The following is a 17,217-nucleotide window of genomic DNA, read 5'->3' as shown; positions in this document are numbered from 1 at the left end:
TTTTTTTTTTAAGAGATGTGCAGGAAAAAAACGTGTTGAAGTAATTCTCAAACCAGCTAATTCTTAAGGTGTTATATTATTTCAGCCTTTAACTCCCACTGACAAGCCAGCAAGAACAGAAATTGCCTATGGGGATTAATTCAGCAGCACAATAATAGGAAAAGAGGTGATGGGTCCCTGAGCAGAACAAACTAAAACAAACTTTTCACCTCTTACACGGTACGACACAGAAATTCTGCATGGTTCAGTCAGCACGACAGAAACATCAGCTTTAACCAAACAAAGCTCAGAGAGAGAATATTAATAAAACTGCTCATTACTGTCCCCGAGAATGAAAATACACAGTCTGTGACTCCAGCGCAGCTGAGATGACCTCCCATAATCCATGAGACAATAAATAAATCATAGCAGAACTGCATGAGACATCACAGGTAACACGAGTAAGCAGCTCGTCACGCTTCACGCATGATAATCGAAACTCCCACGTCTGAGATTCTCAACAGAAGGGCAAGGTTGTAACTGTCTGTGCTGGTTGGATATTCAAAAACGCCATCAAAAAGCATTTTCCCTTTGCTTTTCTTTTTTTTTTTTTACTGTGACTGAGACTGCAGGCCACTCAAGGTCAGAAGTCTGAGTTTGCATTAGAAAGCACAGAAAGAAGAAAGTTGCTTGTGCTGAGGAGATGGCAGAGGGAGCAGCAGAAGTTCAGCTGTGAAAGCTGAAACTTGGGATGAAAGATGCAGAGAAAAGACAGCTTTCTTTTTTTTTTTTTATTTAATGCGCAGATAGGCAGGGAGACACGCTGGTGAAGGATAGAACAGCAGGCGGGAGATTGAGCATAAAAAGACGGATACAAACTCATGGATGTGTCACACGATGCACCGAGGAGCTGTCGGCGGCGTAAAGATAGATGGACAAAAACACCGGTTGAGAATCTGCAGCGGTGCATCGACACGTCTCACCTTCTCTGCTTTGTCTTGGGTTTCTTTTTGTTTTTCTGTCGTGTTTTAAAGAAGTAGGGAATAAAAATGATGCTCGCCGTCATTTTTGCACAAGCAGCCGTGAAGACAGACAGGAAGCAGAGATGGATGGTTTGCAAATTAATGAGCGATTCGGGTGCAGATGACGGTAAAGTCAATTTCATCTTTAATCAGGGTTCAAATGCTAAAACCACAAACCCACTGATCAATTGCTGAACGCACAATAAGATGGATAAATTAAAGCGTCTTTTTTTTTATCTGAATTGGCTTCTTTTCGTACAACTTGTAGTTCACTTTGATTAATGCTTTTGAGCAACTGTCACAACTCGCTCTACAAAGGCGAGAACTTACTTGCGATTGATTATCTCCTGAGGGCGGTGCGCAGGTTCACCTTATCTGGCTTTTCTCCTGAGGGCGTCTTAACCAGAGTATACACTGAGCGAGGTCTTTGCGCTTTGTGAGAGATCTTCAAAGTTGGTCATTTTGAGGGTCTTGCCATCGAACGTGGAAAATCACCACAGAGAGGTCTTAAATGTTTTTTGCAAGGATCTTTTACCTCACATCCACATTTAAGTCCTGGCAATGACACTGCAGGGCTGAGACTGCGGTTCTGAAAGTGGCAGCCATCGCTCAGAAAGCTGTTTGACGCTGGAAAAATAACAGACGGACAATTAAAGTAGCAGAAGGCTGGCTAGCTTACTTGTTATCTTCACCATGGAAATTGTGTTTTTATTTGTTAACATATATAGAAAGATTTAAAATAGTCTCACATTTGACCTTTGACCTCCCCTTCAAGTTCAATAGATTGGCGTGAAAGGTCAACATGATAATGATGGTATATAGAGCTATTTGTTTCTGACTGCTGTTGTTTGTACCGGCAATATATTGGCATACAGGGAACGATGGGGATTCTAAATACTGTGTTACTTTTGACCTTCGACCTCTTCAAGGTCAAATCAGGTCAAGCTTTTTTAAAATGTCTTGTCTTTAAAACTTTGCGTAAAAAATCTTGCTGCCTTTGTTTGTATTGGCAACATTTAGAAAATGACACTGTTGTAAAAGTCACATTATAGTTTGCATCCAAATATCAGGACAGGTTTGACCTCTGACCTTTTTTTCCTCTTCAAATGTTTTATATCTTTAAATTGCGTGAGCTGCCCGGTTAGTTAGAAATATACTGCAGTATTACCTGTAAACACAAACTGATATTACTGTTAATACTGCGACCCACCTCCAGTACTTTCACAGCCCACCAGGGGGCCTTGGCCCACACTTTGGGAATCCCTGCTCAATCCCCATACACACCATTAAAAGTTAGTGAGCTGACTGCTCTGTAACCATCTGTGCAGAAGCTTCTCACTCGTGGTTCAGGTGGAAAAGGTCAGGTAGGCGTGCTCTTCACTGGGACCACCCATCTTCTTCCTTTTATAAATCACTTTAAATCTTCAGTGTTCAGATGCAGTTTTCTGAGTATTTTAAATGACTTCGGCTCAGTTTTCATAAGTTTTAAAAAGTCAAAAGCTCGCATAGCGCGCACAATCAAATCAGATCGAGTGAGGTGATAAATCATCCTGTGGAGCAGTCACATTAGTTTGACTTAAAATTAAATAGGCACATCAGATGTTCTCATTTCATCAAGATAATGCAAGTAGGGGAAAAACTCAATTTTACCTGGAGCCACTTTTTTTTTTTTTTTTTTTTTAAATGATGAGCAAGAATATCTTTAACTTCAGCCAAAGACAGCGCGTGAGGCACATTAGAAATAATAGAAACTGAAAGATATTCCTTCTCTGAGTCAAATCTGAGCTCTCTGATTTTATGCACGGGCTGTTAAACTCAGTGTGTCACACTGACTTGTACTTACTGTTCATTATCTTAATATCTGTCATAAAAGACAAATAAATCAACTCGTGAACACGCCTGACGGTTATGTGTCACATTTTTTTCAGATGTGTCAAATTAATCCAGAGATTCTCCACATCTGTGGGAACTTTTCACGCATGAAACTGTCTGTTTGCAAAGAGCAGCGCGTCACAAAAGAGAAAGTTAGACAGGCCATGAAAGGAGAGGTAGCAAAAACAGACACAAAAAAAATCATGCAAAGCTACGCTGGAGTCCGAGAGTCAACGTGCCTCATTTGAAATGACCACAGCAGGTCCTTTTTATGGTGTCGGTGCATAAATAACAATTAAATGATGATGCTGGGGTGGTTGTGTTTTTGCCAATAACAAAACTAAACCCACAAGTGCACTCACTTAGCTCATGTAGCTCATCATTTTACGTAAGCCTGCTATGACTTTCCCATGCAGCTAATTGCTGTGTTTAATGGAAATATTTTACCGGTCTCTCTCAGCAGTTTGATTGAGGCTTTGTAATTGTGTTAAAAATGCCGCGGTTGTCTCATTTACGATGATGGATTAGGTCTGTGAAGGCAGCTGTTTTTAATGGGTTTTTGCAAACAGTGGGGTGAGCGGGTGCTGACCTGCAGCAGAGCAGTGATGAGGAGAGTGCAAACGCTATAAGGTGTTCCCAAAACCCAGTGAGGTGCTTCCTGGTTGTGTTTGACAGACATCAAAGTCGTATGGGCTCTGTCAGTAACTCATCTGTTGATATTAATACTCCTCTACTGTTGTGCAAGAGGCACGCCGCCCTGCACCTGCCCATATCATCTTGTAAACTGACTTCCATCCAGGATATTCGCCGACACGATACCGCAATGTACCGCAGACGCTCGCGCCCATAAATTACCAATTTGTCAAGCAGAAGTCGGGCGGCGGCGACGCAGACACACGTGGGTTGTAAACGATGGCTACAAATTGCCCGTCACATCGAATTTGAAGCCTGTTCAGCTGTAGTGGATTTGATTTGCAAAGTGAGCACTGTGCTATTGAGCCACCCCTTTTTAAAGCAGTGGTAATGATTGCACTCAGTGGGAATCCACTAAGTACCCCTACTGCATGCTGCGTTATTGTGCTCCTAATGTGCACATACTTGAGCATTAAATGTACTCTCCTTGCACATAAAGTAGGCTTTATTGTGAGGTTTTTATTTTATTTTATTTTTTGAAGGCTTGAAGCCGTATGTGACAAAAGCCATGAAATGTTTGAGTCAGGTGCTTTTGTTCTGATAGTTGACACCTGTTTTCTGTTTTTCTGCCAGGCTCCAGCTCCCATGGCTTTCCCCATGACCACACCGCAAGTGCCTGTGTATGGAATGGTAAGCATGCACATATTAACATATTCCCACACATGCCTGGGGGGGCACTGTCGTAGATTTATATGGAGACTAGAGCTGCAAGTCTGTATTTGTATTATTAATTAAACTGTGTGTTTTCAAATGTAGCATAACTAGCGTGGACACCCAAGTTTGAGAGCAAGGGGACCAATGTTCACATTGGACAGAGAAGACAAGAGGAGTAAATGAGTCCATCTATGTGCGCTGTGAACGACCACCATTGAACCGAGGGGGTGGCCTATGACAGTCTGCCACCTACCATCTAGTTTTGAGATCCCTTCCCAGGTGCCTGAACCCCCACTCACAACTTGGGTTATGTGACCTCAGTGGGTCACATGATAGGATGGGGCAAGGTCTCACAGTGGTTTCACCTGAAACCTCTGCTGATAATGACCCATTCCCTCTTTCACAGCTTGGCACATGTGATGAGACACATGTTTAACCCTTTAAAACCGGTCGGAGCGGGCACGCTCCATTTTGCATAACTATTTTCAAATCCCTGTAGAACCGGAACCACGTTAAGCTAGCACAATAATTTTTTTGGCATATGAAACCGGAGTTGTTGTACTTACATCTTATGCCATCAGTTTGTCCTAGGTCACGGTTTCCTTCCACATATAGCTTTGCAAAATTTGCATAAAAAGCACTTGCAGCAACAAAAACATAATATTCCAGAAACACGCTTTGCTGATCCGATCAACTGTTCATAACACTTTCTACGTTGGAATAGACGTCAGCGCGAACTATTGTATGCCTACCTGCCCAAAATCAGAAGTGACATTTTCGCGGAAAATGTAGTTTTTTACCTTCAGGGCCTTATAAGCCTGTACTGGTGTTTTTAAAAGTCACATTTGGCTTTGTGCTTTTCTGTATTGTTTCTGGGATGCTTAGAACTTAAATTGCACTGCTGGAAATAGTTTATTTTGATGCACCTGCTGTTTTCTTTGTAAATTTGCATTGTAATATTTATTTTCATTTTTCCTGCAGTATATAAAAAATTGGTGTATCTCAAAAATAAAACTATGAAGACACTCAAAATAAATTTCCTTTTGTTAGAAACTATTTTGTGCAACTTTTTTGTATTTACAGTTTTGAGGGATAAGCCTCTTAAATTTCTCTAACTAGAAATATATGTTAAAAAATTTAAAAAAGCGATTTTCAATTTTCTGTAGTTTATTGCACTTTTTTGCAATTTATATAGTTATTATAGACTTAATGCATAGATATTATCAAAATTTGGGCTATAACGGTTATATTGATGTATAGCAACTTCCAAAAATGGCACTACAGCATGTAAAATTATAAAGATAACTCTCGCGGACTTGGTTCTATGGTAGGTCTTAATGGGTTCATAGTGGGTCAACTCCCAGGAGGGTTTAAATGCCTGGGACTTGCCACCTTCTGGTTTTAGACCTAAAGAAGCTTATTGGATGAGACGTGAAACATCTGCACGAAATTTAAAGAACTCCAGTCACCTTATTTTCCTTACAAGGCGCCAGTATGTTCAGCTGCTGAAGACTGTCCCACTACCTAGAGTGTAATGTTTGGCACACTTCACCTGTAAAACAAAAGGAGTTTCACCCTCAGATTAAACACAATGAGCTTGAAAACAGACTTTGTTGGGTGATGAAATCATTTTTAAAATGATTGCTCCGTGCTTAGCCACCGCTGAGCAGCTGGTTGTCTTGTTTCCATTACTGCGTATAACAAAATATTTTTTTAAAACCTTATGTCTTTCTTTCTTTAATTTTTACTTTGCAAACATCTCTCTGCATCTTACCTTTGTCCAGGTTCCTCCCCAGATGGGTCAGATGGGTGGGGTACCTGTGATGGCTCCTCAGCCAATGATGTACAACCAGCCTGTTCTAAGACCCACTAACCCCTTCGCACCCATGCCCGGAGCCCAGGTAACTCTCATACATTTTTAACATCTTAACAGCTGATTACTTTTAGGAAATTAAATGACGGGATTGAAAATGTTGGACTCAAAGTCACCCTGACCTTAATAATTTGGCGAGGCTCGGTGTGTTTGTTTGGCAGTGTGTTAGCAGGATTACTCAGAAAGTTTTGAATGAATTTGCATGCAAATTTTTCAAAACTTGAGGCTTGAACCAACTTAGAGAAGATTAACTGCTAATAACAGAGCTGCTCTTATTATGATTACAACATCAGTTTAAATTCTCACGTTCTTTGTGGGTGGCAAAACAGGAAGTTCATGCAACAACATGCTCTTACCAAGATTTCTGTTTTGATCAGTGACACTTTATCAGTTATGAGGTTTTATGAGTTGGTTGTGGATTTTGGGTTTTGTTTTTTTGGGGGGGGGTTTAGAACCAGTTATCAGCCCCTGCTGTCCATTAAAAAGACATTAAAATGAAAATTTTAAGAATTTTAAATTCCTCGTTGGCCTCACTGTACACGACCAGGAGCTCCATCCATTTTATGCCTCTTTCCACTGGTACATACTTGGCTTTACTTGAATCAACTGTGTTTCAGTTGTTTTCCATTATAATTGAGTACCAGCTCAATATGTGTTGGGTCGTTATAGCAACGCTTCCGCAAGTCTATGACATTTATAAGCATCGCAATCATAACGCAACAATGGAGGACGTCGAGGTGATGGTGTTGATGGTCTATGGCTTTTTGTCAGACTCGACACCACGATTCTGGTTTTTGTGGAGCCATTTGAGTCCTTGCAGAGCTTCAAAAATGGCAGTTTTTGTTTTCAATCTCGCTACTGAGTGACCAATCGATGACATGCAGTCTGTTGACCTCACATTTTCAGACTGGAACCTCGGCCCATCAGGTACTAAAAAGTAACAGCTACTACCACGTAATTGAAAATCGTAAAAGTCGAGTCGAGCTGAGAAGGTACGAGTAGAAAAGAGGCATATTTTCTGTGAAAATGGGCACCTCGTGGGCACAACACCAGATTTAAGGTCAACATTAAAGAGGTGACTCCAGGATGCTGGATGGCTAGAAATTTGCAACACGACTGTAAAAGGGAAACACTGAAATAGAAAGACGAGCACAGGTAGTTTGTGAAAAATAGTGAAAAAAAAAAAAGGTTTGTTTTTCCCCTGATTCCTTAAAGAAAATCCTCCCAACCTGTGACACAGATGTGTCGTCTTGAGTCACCCACAGAAAACCTGAGAGTGGCAGACTGGTTGAAAACAAAACCAGCAGTACATAAATAACATTTGGCACACAAAGTCATCTCAAAAGCAACAAATGCATAGAAGACAGGGTAAAGAATGATCACCAGGTCAACTGTGTTTTCATCTGATAGCTTTTAAGAGGGCCGGGGAAGTTCAATTATTCAGCAATTTTTATAAATGCTGGTATTTTTCATAGAAGTTTGTTTGTATTGTTTTTTTTATCTCGTTTTATCTTGCCATTTTTCCTCACCCTCAGTTTTTTTTTTTTGTGTAATTTCCCATTGAGAAATTCTTTACTGCGGTCAGAGCAGAGTGTCAGAGGGCTTCTCTGTGATCAAAACAAACCGTTTCTCCTGTCATGTTCTCTCTCTTTGTCTGTTTAGATGCAGTTTATGTAATCCAGTCAGGAGGGGAAGCAGAGTGCCAAAAGCAACATACATACAAACAAACAAACAAACAGCATAAACAAACACAAGAGGATGATGATGAGATGGACGGAAGGATGATTTGCTCAAGCTGAAACGACAGACTGACACAAGATAACCGGGCTGACACCAAAAGTCAAGTTGGAAAGAGGAAGAGAAGATGACGAAAAGGATGGACTGAGCGATGGCAGGGGTTCGATGGGGAAGATGTTATCCTGGCTGGTCGTTGTCTGAAACAACTCTTTGCACCTGTGTGTGTGTGTGTGTGTGTGTAGCTTCTCTCTGTTTATTGTCTGATTTGTGTTCCTATCGATGGAGTGATGTTTCAGGAGAGGGAATAAGGACGAGAGAGAACGACGGGGAGGAGGGAAGAGGGGATTCAGGAAATCCTACCTCTAGTTTTCAGTCAGGCTAAATGTGTCTGACTGCTGTGAGAGTCTCTGCTGCAGAATTAGCTTTATTTCATACTGGTGCTATTTTGTCCTCTGTGGGTCACTGCTCGCCTGCAACGGCAACTTTGGAGCACTTACGAGAAGACAAGTGTTTGTTTTATTGTGTGTGTGTGTGCGTGTGTGTGCGTGTGTGCTCAGCAGTTGTTTCAGACAATACCTTTGCCACGGACCTCCTCTCCATCCCCACCCTCGCTCCCTGTCTGCGTCCACAACCGTCCACTTAGCAAGAGATTTAGTGGCAAATCCTCTTCGGTGTGTTTCCTGTAATTTTCCGCTTTGTTGGGATATATTTGTATTTTTCTGTCAGTTTTTCTTCGCCAACTTCTCCTGAATGTTATCGGGGCTTGTACAGCGATTTGTTGAAGCATTTGTTAATAGTAATTGAGCGTTTGTTGTTAAGGGTTTTGAGCTAAAGTCTTTGTTACTCATACAGCATTGTTTTTCTCCACGTAATGCTACAGATACACACAGAAAGATGGGAGCTAGCAGGCACAGCATGCTAGCACTGTATGAAATTATGTTTTAAGGCCTAGTCACACCAGAAAGTGACACAGCAAAACTAAGCTAATAGCAGTTAGATAGTAATTTGGTAGTTTGGGATTTTTTTTGTTATCCTTTGTTTTTCTAGTGGGTAGTTTATTTTTTCTAAAAATTATTATAGAAATTTAGTTGAATAAATTAAATACATTGATTAAAGAGATCTGTTAGACAGTAAACTAAAGGTTTACTGAAAATACAGCTGTAGTATTTTGAAGTTTTCACTCTGAGAAACGGTAAGGAAAGGAATTGTGCACGTAGCTAATAAGTTACAACAGCATGAGGTTGGCCTATGTTAAACTTATCCAGAGCTGCACCATTAGCAATTTTCCTTAAGTCACTAAGCAGTGCTGTTTTCAAACGAAAACTCCCATTACTACATACAAAAATAAAAGATCATCCAGGGCATCAGGAGACTGGACGCTTGTTTCTACCACAGACAAAATGTAACAACTGCCCAAAAGAGACTAAATTCTGGGCTATCTCAAAATTTTGAATTGCGTATATTGTAGTTTCGAGATGCATTACTCAAAATGTTGAGTTATTAAGACAAATTTTAATCATGGTCGCTGTTTGCAACATCCTTGAATTTTGAAGGACAACTTTGAAGAAATTATATCCGTGGTTTGTTGACTTTGGAATAAAGGTGCAGCTGCTGTGATGGGCCAATGGAGAGGAGCAGTCTTACACCTGAGTTTGACTTTTACAAGTTAGACCCTGAAGTCAAAGATGCTCCAAAAAAATGGCTCAAAGTTATTTATTGACTCTCAAACTTGTTGTTGAGCTCAATAAAGGGTAGTCCAAAATGTAGAACTTTAAGGGCATCGGAACGAAGGAGGCCGGACTTCCTTCAGGTTTTTGAAAGGGTTAGCGCTAAGTTTAGTTATTCCATAAATGTTAGACAGCAGTACAGGAATAAATGCTCTAACAGGCTTCAGAAGAACCACCCTTCTCCCCCAAACACATCCTGGTGGCAACAGTTTTCTATCAAAGAACACAACAGTTAAACTTGATTTTAAAAAATTAGCAGACATTTGCTGTGTCAAACGTTGGTGTGACGAGACCTCCAACTGTACATTGTGTTCAACTTGGTGGTCAGTTTAGGAATAGGTAAAGTGTATTTTTGTTTAATCTCTCACTGTTAATTAGCATTGTTAGCCTGTGGTTTGTTGACTTTCTGCCTCAGTTGGATCTATCTGTGTGTATCTGTTTTTCCTGTCTTCTTCATCAGCTCATCAACCAGTCTTTAAGGATTTGAGCTTTGTTTCATTAGGTACAACTTCTTGGCAGATCCACAGTATGTGCCAGTGATCGATGACAGCGGCACAGAGTGAGTTAAATGTTACTGAATCAAGTTGAATTCACTTTTAATTGCACTGAATCAAAGTGAGTGGCTGTAAGTGCGACACTGAACCTGTGGCGTCTCCCTCGCTCAGTGGTTCCAAGAATCTGTGGGGATCAAATTTGACTCTTCAGCTCAGCCAAAGCATCCATCCCCATGAGTTTGACTGTGGGTGTATTTATGCATAACGACTTCTCGTGTCCACGTGTATCCTTACACATTTATGTGTACGTATTTTCTTTTCTTCATCGAGGGCTATTTCTGAGGGTCAAATTTAAAGCCAGACTTGATCCGATATGTTTAACACAAAATGGGCTTGATTTGTTTTTATAAAGTCAAATTTTGTTGCAAAAATGCACATGCAAAAATGTTGCACTCAAGTGGCTATCCTGCCGTAGCAGAGCTGTTGTTTTTGGGGGTTTTGTTTCTTTCCGGTATGAAAAAGTTGAGGAAGATTTGAAGTGTGTAGAAGTAGTTTAGGGTTTTACAACATAATAGGTTTGTCAAATCTACCAGCCACTTTGGCGGGAGACTCAAGGTTACTCTCCTGCCATTCTAACAATGAACTTGAAGCTTTTTTAGTACCATTCCCGATCTCAGTCCAGCATCTCCATCCCAGCCATCAGTGGTTGTCCAGTATCAAACTCATCGCCCACTCTGCTGTGAAGTCTCTACAATCTCGCTTCAGCCTGTCTGGTCCAGTTGGTCTTTCTCTAGGATGCTTCTTTAGCCTGTTTGTCACTGTTGGTATGTGTAGATATGTGTAAGTAAAAAAATAGCTATAATAACCAGTTTCTGTCTAGATTGTCCACTCATCCCTGTCGCTGTTGGATAGATGCTGCTTCTAGAAGCTTCCTGTTGCAGTCTTGTGTTAGCTTAGCCTCTCTTCATAGTATCCCCTGAAACCTGTGGAAGACCTCCCACAGCAGGTTTTCCCACCCCGTCCTCTTCTCCGCCAGTAACTGTAGCTCTATTATCTCTCTTGATGTCTCAGTCTTTTAGCAGTAGATTAAACCTCTCACCGGCTCTCAGGCTTTGTAGTTCTCGAGCTTTTCCTTAACATCTCTGCAGTGTTTGGTAGGTGAGGTCCTCATCTTTTTTTCCCCTCCATCTCCAATCATATTTGCCAGTCATGATGTCAGCAGCCTACAGAGTGTCTCCGGTTGGACCTCGACGGCGAATCACACGACGCTTGAATATCCAGGTGTTTTGTTACAAGTGGGCGAGCTGAAATGGTGCTTTTCTAGAACTAGTGAAGTATGTAGTCCAAGAAGTGTTGGAACTTAGATGTCAGCTGTGACTGGGAGGTTTGTCAGTCAACCAGCTGTTGTTCAGGGGCACTTAGGAAAATTATGGAAAGTAGTGAGTCCACTGATCACTGGGACAGTTGATCGAGATATTGGCTCTCTTCCCTGTTAGTTTTATTATAGCTCTGCGGAGAGGCACCGAAATGTCTTTGCAAACCTACGCAGAGAAGGATGTCATTCGTACCCAGTGGTTGAGCACACCTCTTAAATCTCAACGACGTAGTAACTGCCACAAGTGATCTTCGAGCAGAACACAGGAAACTTAATCTGTTTGGTTTTTTTTTTTTTTTTTATTGGTTTTTTACGCCAGTGAATTCCTCGTTTCTGTCTTGGATTTCGTCGTTTGTTCGTGCTTGCCCACTGCGTGTAAATCTGTTTTCGAGATGTGGCATATTGGCCTTTTTGCACAACAGTCAAAGAAAAACGTGCTTATGTTTGCCGGCTTGCAGGCTGGAGAGACGTACCTCAAGCTTATCTACGGCTTCTAACAAATACGACTATGCAGAATCTTTAGGTCTTTGCTGCCGTAAGCTTTCTGGTTTCAACTTGTAGTACAAGTTCTGTTTTCCAATCTCCTTTGAGCTTTGGTTGCGCGCAGGTCTGTAGAGAACAACAGCAGGATTCATCCAGATATCTTGGCTGCACTCTAAGCCTGCGAACAGTAGCAGCTGGACCTGGAGTTCTTAAATAGTCGATAAATTCTGTGATTGGATGTTCCTGATGCTCCCTGTGTCCTAAATATGGACTCTTTGGATCTTCTCCATCTTCAAAACTTCCCCTCCTCTGGGCCACCTGTGTTTTTGAGTCCCAGCTTTAAAAAGAAAACTATTTTGTTAATGGATGTGTCCTTTTTTTGGCACCAATATGAGACCGTTTTTATATTCTAGGACAGCTGCCTTACTGTCTCTAATCTTATGTGATAAATTGACACTTCACAAATAAAAGCTGCTTGATTTGCGTGGCACTGATCCAGGATCAGGTCATCATAGCCCTGGATGATAAAGTAATAAATCACATGAGGTCTAACTGCAGATCTGATGATTGATAACAAGTTTGTAATAGTCTCATTAGGCTTTGAAATGAAGAAGGGTAAAATGAGAGCCAGGACGTGGAGGTGAAATCAGGTTAACTGTTTGCTTTAATGTAATCTTTGCAGTCTTTGCGTTTCTTTTGTTATTTTTGTTCTACTTTCTCTGAGTGGAACCTACTGCTGCCAGTTGGGATCAGGTTATTCGACTGGTTTTAAAATGTTCCGATGTCGAAAGATTGAGTGGGTTCAGAAAAAATGGCCGCGGTGGTTTTTCCGTTGCTGGCTCGCCACCTTTAGCGTCAGTGCAACTTGCCAATAGTTTTTACGGCTTTATCACATAAGGTGTGGCCAAGCATGCGGGCCTTATTCAGTGCTTCACCTTCCCTCAAATTCAGACTCTTTCTCACATTTACAGCTGAGACTTTCCCGCCTCGACCGCTGTTTTCTGCTGTTAGCCTGCTGGGATCAGTCCTGGGGAACCTCGTGGCCACGTTGCAAAGTTTCTTTCAACTTTAAAAAAAGAAGGGAAAAAAAGCTGCTGCCGCCTGTCTGCATTGTTGTAGCATGAATCTAAGTGGAGGAGGATACATGGATAAACCTTGATGTCATATTAAAACGTCTGCTGAGGTGTTGAGCGAGCGGACTCCTCTCTGGCGAGCCATCTCTCTTTTTCTCGGGGAGTGCATGGTTGTGTTGTTGGTGTTTCTTGTCCCCCCCCCCCCACACACACACACACACATGCTTTTTAAGAAAGCATGATATGACAGTCGCAGCGGTGGTGCTCATGATAAATTCCCTCCTGTTGTTGTTGTCGTTGCTGCTTTAAACGGCCCCGACAGCGCGAAGGGGCGGATGGATTATCTGAGCGCAAGGGCAGGTTCATCGCTTTGTCTGGACTGACAGATGTTTGGCCGCTGTAACCACCCGGTTGAACTTGTCCCAGAGATCTCACATTAGTTGCTTGGTTTGCGGCGTCCCCTGTGGGTCGCAGCAGAGTCAACCCCCCTGCCGCCATCCCCCCAAGAAAAGGAAGACGAGCAAAAAGAGAGAGGCTGTTCGATGGTAAATCCCCCCATTTTTGTGTCGGTGAGTCGGTGTGTCGAGTCGATGATCTCTTGTGCACGTTCTGTTTTTTCTACATCTGTTTTTTGGTAAGAACCCTCGGATTGCTGCCTCACTATACTGTATATAGAGAAATGCACACCTTCACACTCACAACACAGCTTAAAGACATACTCATAATCTGCATTATTTTCATTTACTCTTTATTTTTCTGAACTTGAAAGATATTAGCGTTCTTACAGCAGTATATAGGTATGATTGCTACTCGGTGGGGGCAGGCTGAACAGACAGACGATGCAGAAATCTTTGGAGGGCTGCAGACCTGCCCCGTACTTCAGGATCAGCCATGAGTTTCACAATGATGCCAAATGTTTTTCGGAGCAGAGTACAGCTTTTAATCTCTGATTCCTCTTCTGTCTCCTCCCCCCCCCCATCTCTTTCTTTGTACATGTTTTCTATTTATTTAAAGCAGAAATATATGGATTGTATCAAGCATGGAAAGGCAAACAGATGTTACAGTTGGCAAAAACACAAAAAAAATCACAGGCTTTTATTTTACAGCAGTATATTTGTTTATTCTAGGGACTTGTTTTCTCTCTCTCTATTTTTTTTTTTTTTTTTTTGAAAGAAATAAAAAGTCATTTTCATTCCTAAGCGAGTGTTTTTGTGATCTTTTAACTCAAACAGTCGAAAAGTCTATAAACTCTGAAAATATTCACCATTCAAGGTCTTCGAGTGTCAAACGGCTCAGCTTCTGATTTTTAATTGCGCCACCCCGAGGGCTTGAGAATGTGTTTTCTTAATTGCGCAACTTTTTTTTCTTTTTTTTTAAGTGAGATTTTTAAACGGTCCACTAAATATTTCAGCAGTTTTTCTACCAGCAGCGATCTTCTTAAATTTGATCGAGACTGGCAGATTCGGCGGTCGCTTTTTGAGCGTGTTTAATTGAAGAAAATGTTTGTCGTTAATCAAAGGCACACATTAAAATCTTACATCTGCCTCCAGCTGCAGGCTTGAACCGTCAACATTCGTTGCTGATGCAGGAGAGTTACTGTGCACTCTCCACATCTAAGGGCTTTAAATCAGGGGATGTGGATATAAGATCAGATCCTGTCACATTAAATGTATTATCCAAATTAACTGCGAATAATTTTTTGGCACAGATGCAGCGCAAAATATGCTACACGTCACTGATAAAATGTACATTTTCTGTACTGTGTAAAAGTCCTGAGCCAGCCCTCATTTGCACGCTTGAGTTGTGTGCACAGAAAACATGCACAACTCAAGAGATGAAGCAGTGTTTTGTCTGCACATGACACGACTTGGCAAATAACACATTTGTTAAAAGCACCCTGTCATAAGAATGCATCATTTGTCCCAATTTCTTCAGTTAAATCTATAAAAATGTCAAAGACAGCACAATCTGACACACATAAAACAGTATTTCTGCACCAACAAAGTGATTTCCAAACAGCTGTTAGCAACATGGTGTGCAGGTGGCTGTGAAGAATACTTAAAAGTACCATCAGATTTTGATCGACCATAAAAATTTCCACTATCTGGAAATCATTTGATTGCCTTTATTTTTCAGCATGACAATGATCCCAAAGACACTGGCAGTGCAGTAAAAACACAAAGTGGAACACTATCAGTCATGGATTGGCCTCCCCAGTGCCCGGACCTCATCATTACTGCAGCGGTTTGGGATCATCTTGAAGAGATAAGGGGGGGAAACAGACAAACTTTGTGAACATGTGGTTATCATTCCTCCACCGGGTCAGGTTTACTCCAAAAGTGAGTAAATTACAGCAGAAATAAACATGCTTACAGTGTCTGTAGTTATGCACAGGTTAAAACGTGTAACATTTAAACTGAATTAAGTCTTAAACTTATACATGATTAAACTGCATTCCTGCTGCTAACAGTCACTCAATCATGTTTTTTGCCCTTTTCATGTGTTTGTGGTCAGTATGGCCTGCTGTCTGGATAACTTTACCAGCACCCTGTGCAGAAAACCCAGTGTTTCCCTTCAAGTATGAGATGGGTAAAAAAACACAGCCTATAAACGCTGGGGGACGTCAGAGTGGGTTTATTAAGTGTCAGTAAATGAACTGTTAGTTTGAGCCACATGATCACCTTTAAAAGATGTTTATCCTCTTCTTTGTTCTACACCGCTGAATCCTGCTAACCAGCCACAATGCAGTTAAACCTTCTGTTTTCAGCCTGCAGCATCCTCGCGTCACTGCGTATCTGCAATGCATTCGTTTAAACTCTTCCCTTTAGTTCACATTGCCTCCTCAGCATTCTTTTATTATGTACCCAACTCCTCTGAGAAAACATTTACCACACCGTATAAATGTCATTTACGACAATAAACGCCTTCATTATTCTGGTAAATCTACGTTTATGCTTAAAGCTCACTGAAAAGATGCAAACAAACTTGAGTAAAGCCTCAAAAGATCCCCACACCGTGGGAAACCTCCAGCCTCTGCTCCTCTCCAGTTCCTATAGTTGTTGTTTTTTTTGTTTACGTCTGATTACAGTCTATACCTCTAATCTCTTCTTGTTGCTACACGTTAGCGTGAAACGCCTCTGATTTGCTCCGCCATTGTCTGCCATGATATCAACGCTCCCACAGCGAGGGATTTGGCAACGTGTTCCCACCTCCCGACTCCCGCTGAGCCCTGAATAATGAAAGCGTTTGTACACATTTGTTCCACAATCACATCGAGGGCTGCTCGCTGATGCTGCCGCTGATACACTGGGTCATATTTCAGGGTTTTTTCTTATTCCTGATTCTTTGTAGGAAATAAATCACTTAAAAAGTCCTGTGCCTGACAAACAGCAGTGTTTTGTCTCGAGTGAATAATTTATTGTCGCCTGGAGTCGCTAGCAGTTTCTCAGTGTGCCCGGGATGAAAGATATTTTAGGAGCAAACTACAAAAGGCCGGCATATAAATAAATGCCTTTCTGCACCGTGTTAGCCTGAGCTGAATTAACTGTCCTGTCAGGGAGATGTGAGAGCAGGCTGTGCTGCCACACGGATGCAGTTAGGTCCATAAGTATCAGGACAGTTTGTTGTAGTCGGGATGTGATTGAAGTGCCGACTTTAATTAAAGTCATTGTACAAACAAACTCATTTTAAACACAAGGATTGTTTTTAATAGTTGGATGAAAATCTTTTGCAATCAATCACAGCCCGAACTCTAAAACTCGGGAACATCGACAGATGCTGCATTTCCTCCACTGAGATGATCTAACAGACCTTTAACTGCTGGTTGGTTGTGGGTCTCTCCGCCTGTGGTTAGTAACTAAAAAGCTGCTCTGTTGGTTGGAGAGCAGGTGACTGATTTGGAGTAGTTTTCTTTCTTTATCTTGAGAAACTCATGAGTTGCTTGAGTGAGGTGTGCAGAGACTTCATCCCTGCTGCTTCTGTCAGCAGTCACATCGTCACTGAGTACTCAAGACCTGCTTTTACTGGCTCGCATATGTGCCAATGCCATAACAACACCTCCACCATGTTTGACGGGTGATGTGGCGCACTGGAAACAAGTTTGTTTCATCTGTCTGGACTTCCTGTTCCTGAGTGTAACCAGTGGTTTGCACTTTGTTGTAAATCCTCTGCACTTCCATTCATGATGGCATCTCTTGATATCTTTAGCACGTTAAAAAAAAAAAACCCAGTTTCAA

General features: G+C 41.5%; 1 protein-coding gene across 7 annotated transcripts in view; it reads left to right on the top strand.

Annotated features, from left to right (window-relative positions):
* LOC146714304 (phosphatidylinositol-binding clathrin assembly protein) overlaps nt 1-14,181 on the top strand; it is a 112,402-nt gene extending 98,221 nt beyond the window's left edge. For all 7 annotated transcript variants that reach the window (XM_085450770.1, XM_085450769.1, XM_085450767.1 and 4 more), the window contains 3 exons: nt 4,140-4,196; nt 6,005-6,121; nt 7,756-14,181. In XM_085450770.1, coding sequence (XP_085306896.1) covers nt 4,140-4,196; nt 6,005-6,121; nt 7,756-7,770 — 189 coding nt within the window. In that variant the 3' untranslated portion in view covers nt 7,771-14,181. The remainder of the gene's footprint in view (nt 1-4,139; nt 4,197-6,004; nt 6,122-7,755) is intronic.
* The last annotated feature ends 3,036 nt before the right edge of the window (nt 14,182-17,217 follow it).

Source organism: Copadichromis virginalis, linkage group LG3 (genome assembly GCF_057382275.1).
Source record: "Copadichromis virginalis isolate Kocher_CV1m ecotype Utaka linkage group LG3, C_Virginalis_male_GT1.1, whole genome shotgun sequence".
In the NCBI taxonomy this organism is placed as follows: Eukaryota; Metazoa; Chordata; class Actinopteri; order Cichliformes; family Cichlidae; genus Copadichromis; species Copadichromis virginalis.
This window is presented reverse-complemented; position numbering and strand designations above follow the sequence as displayed.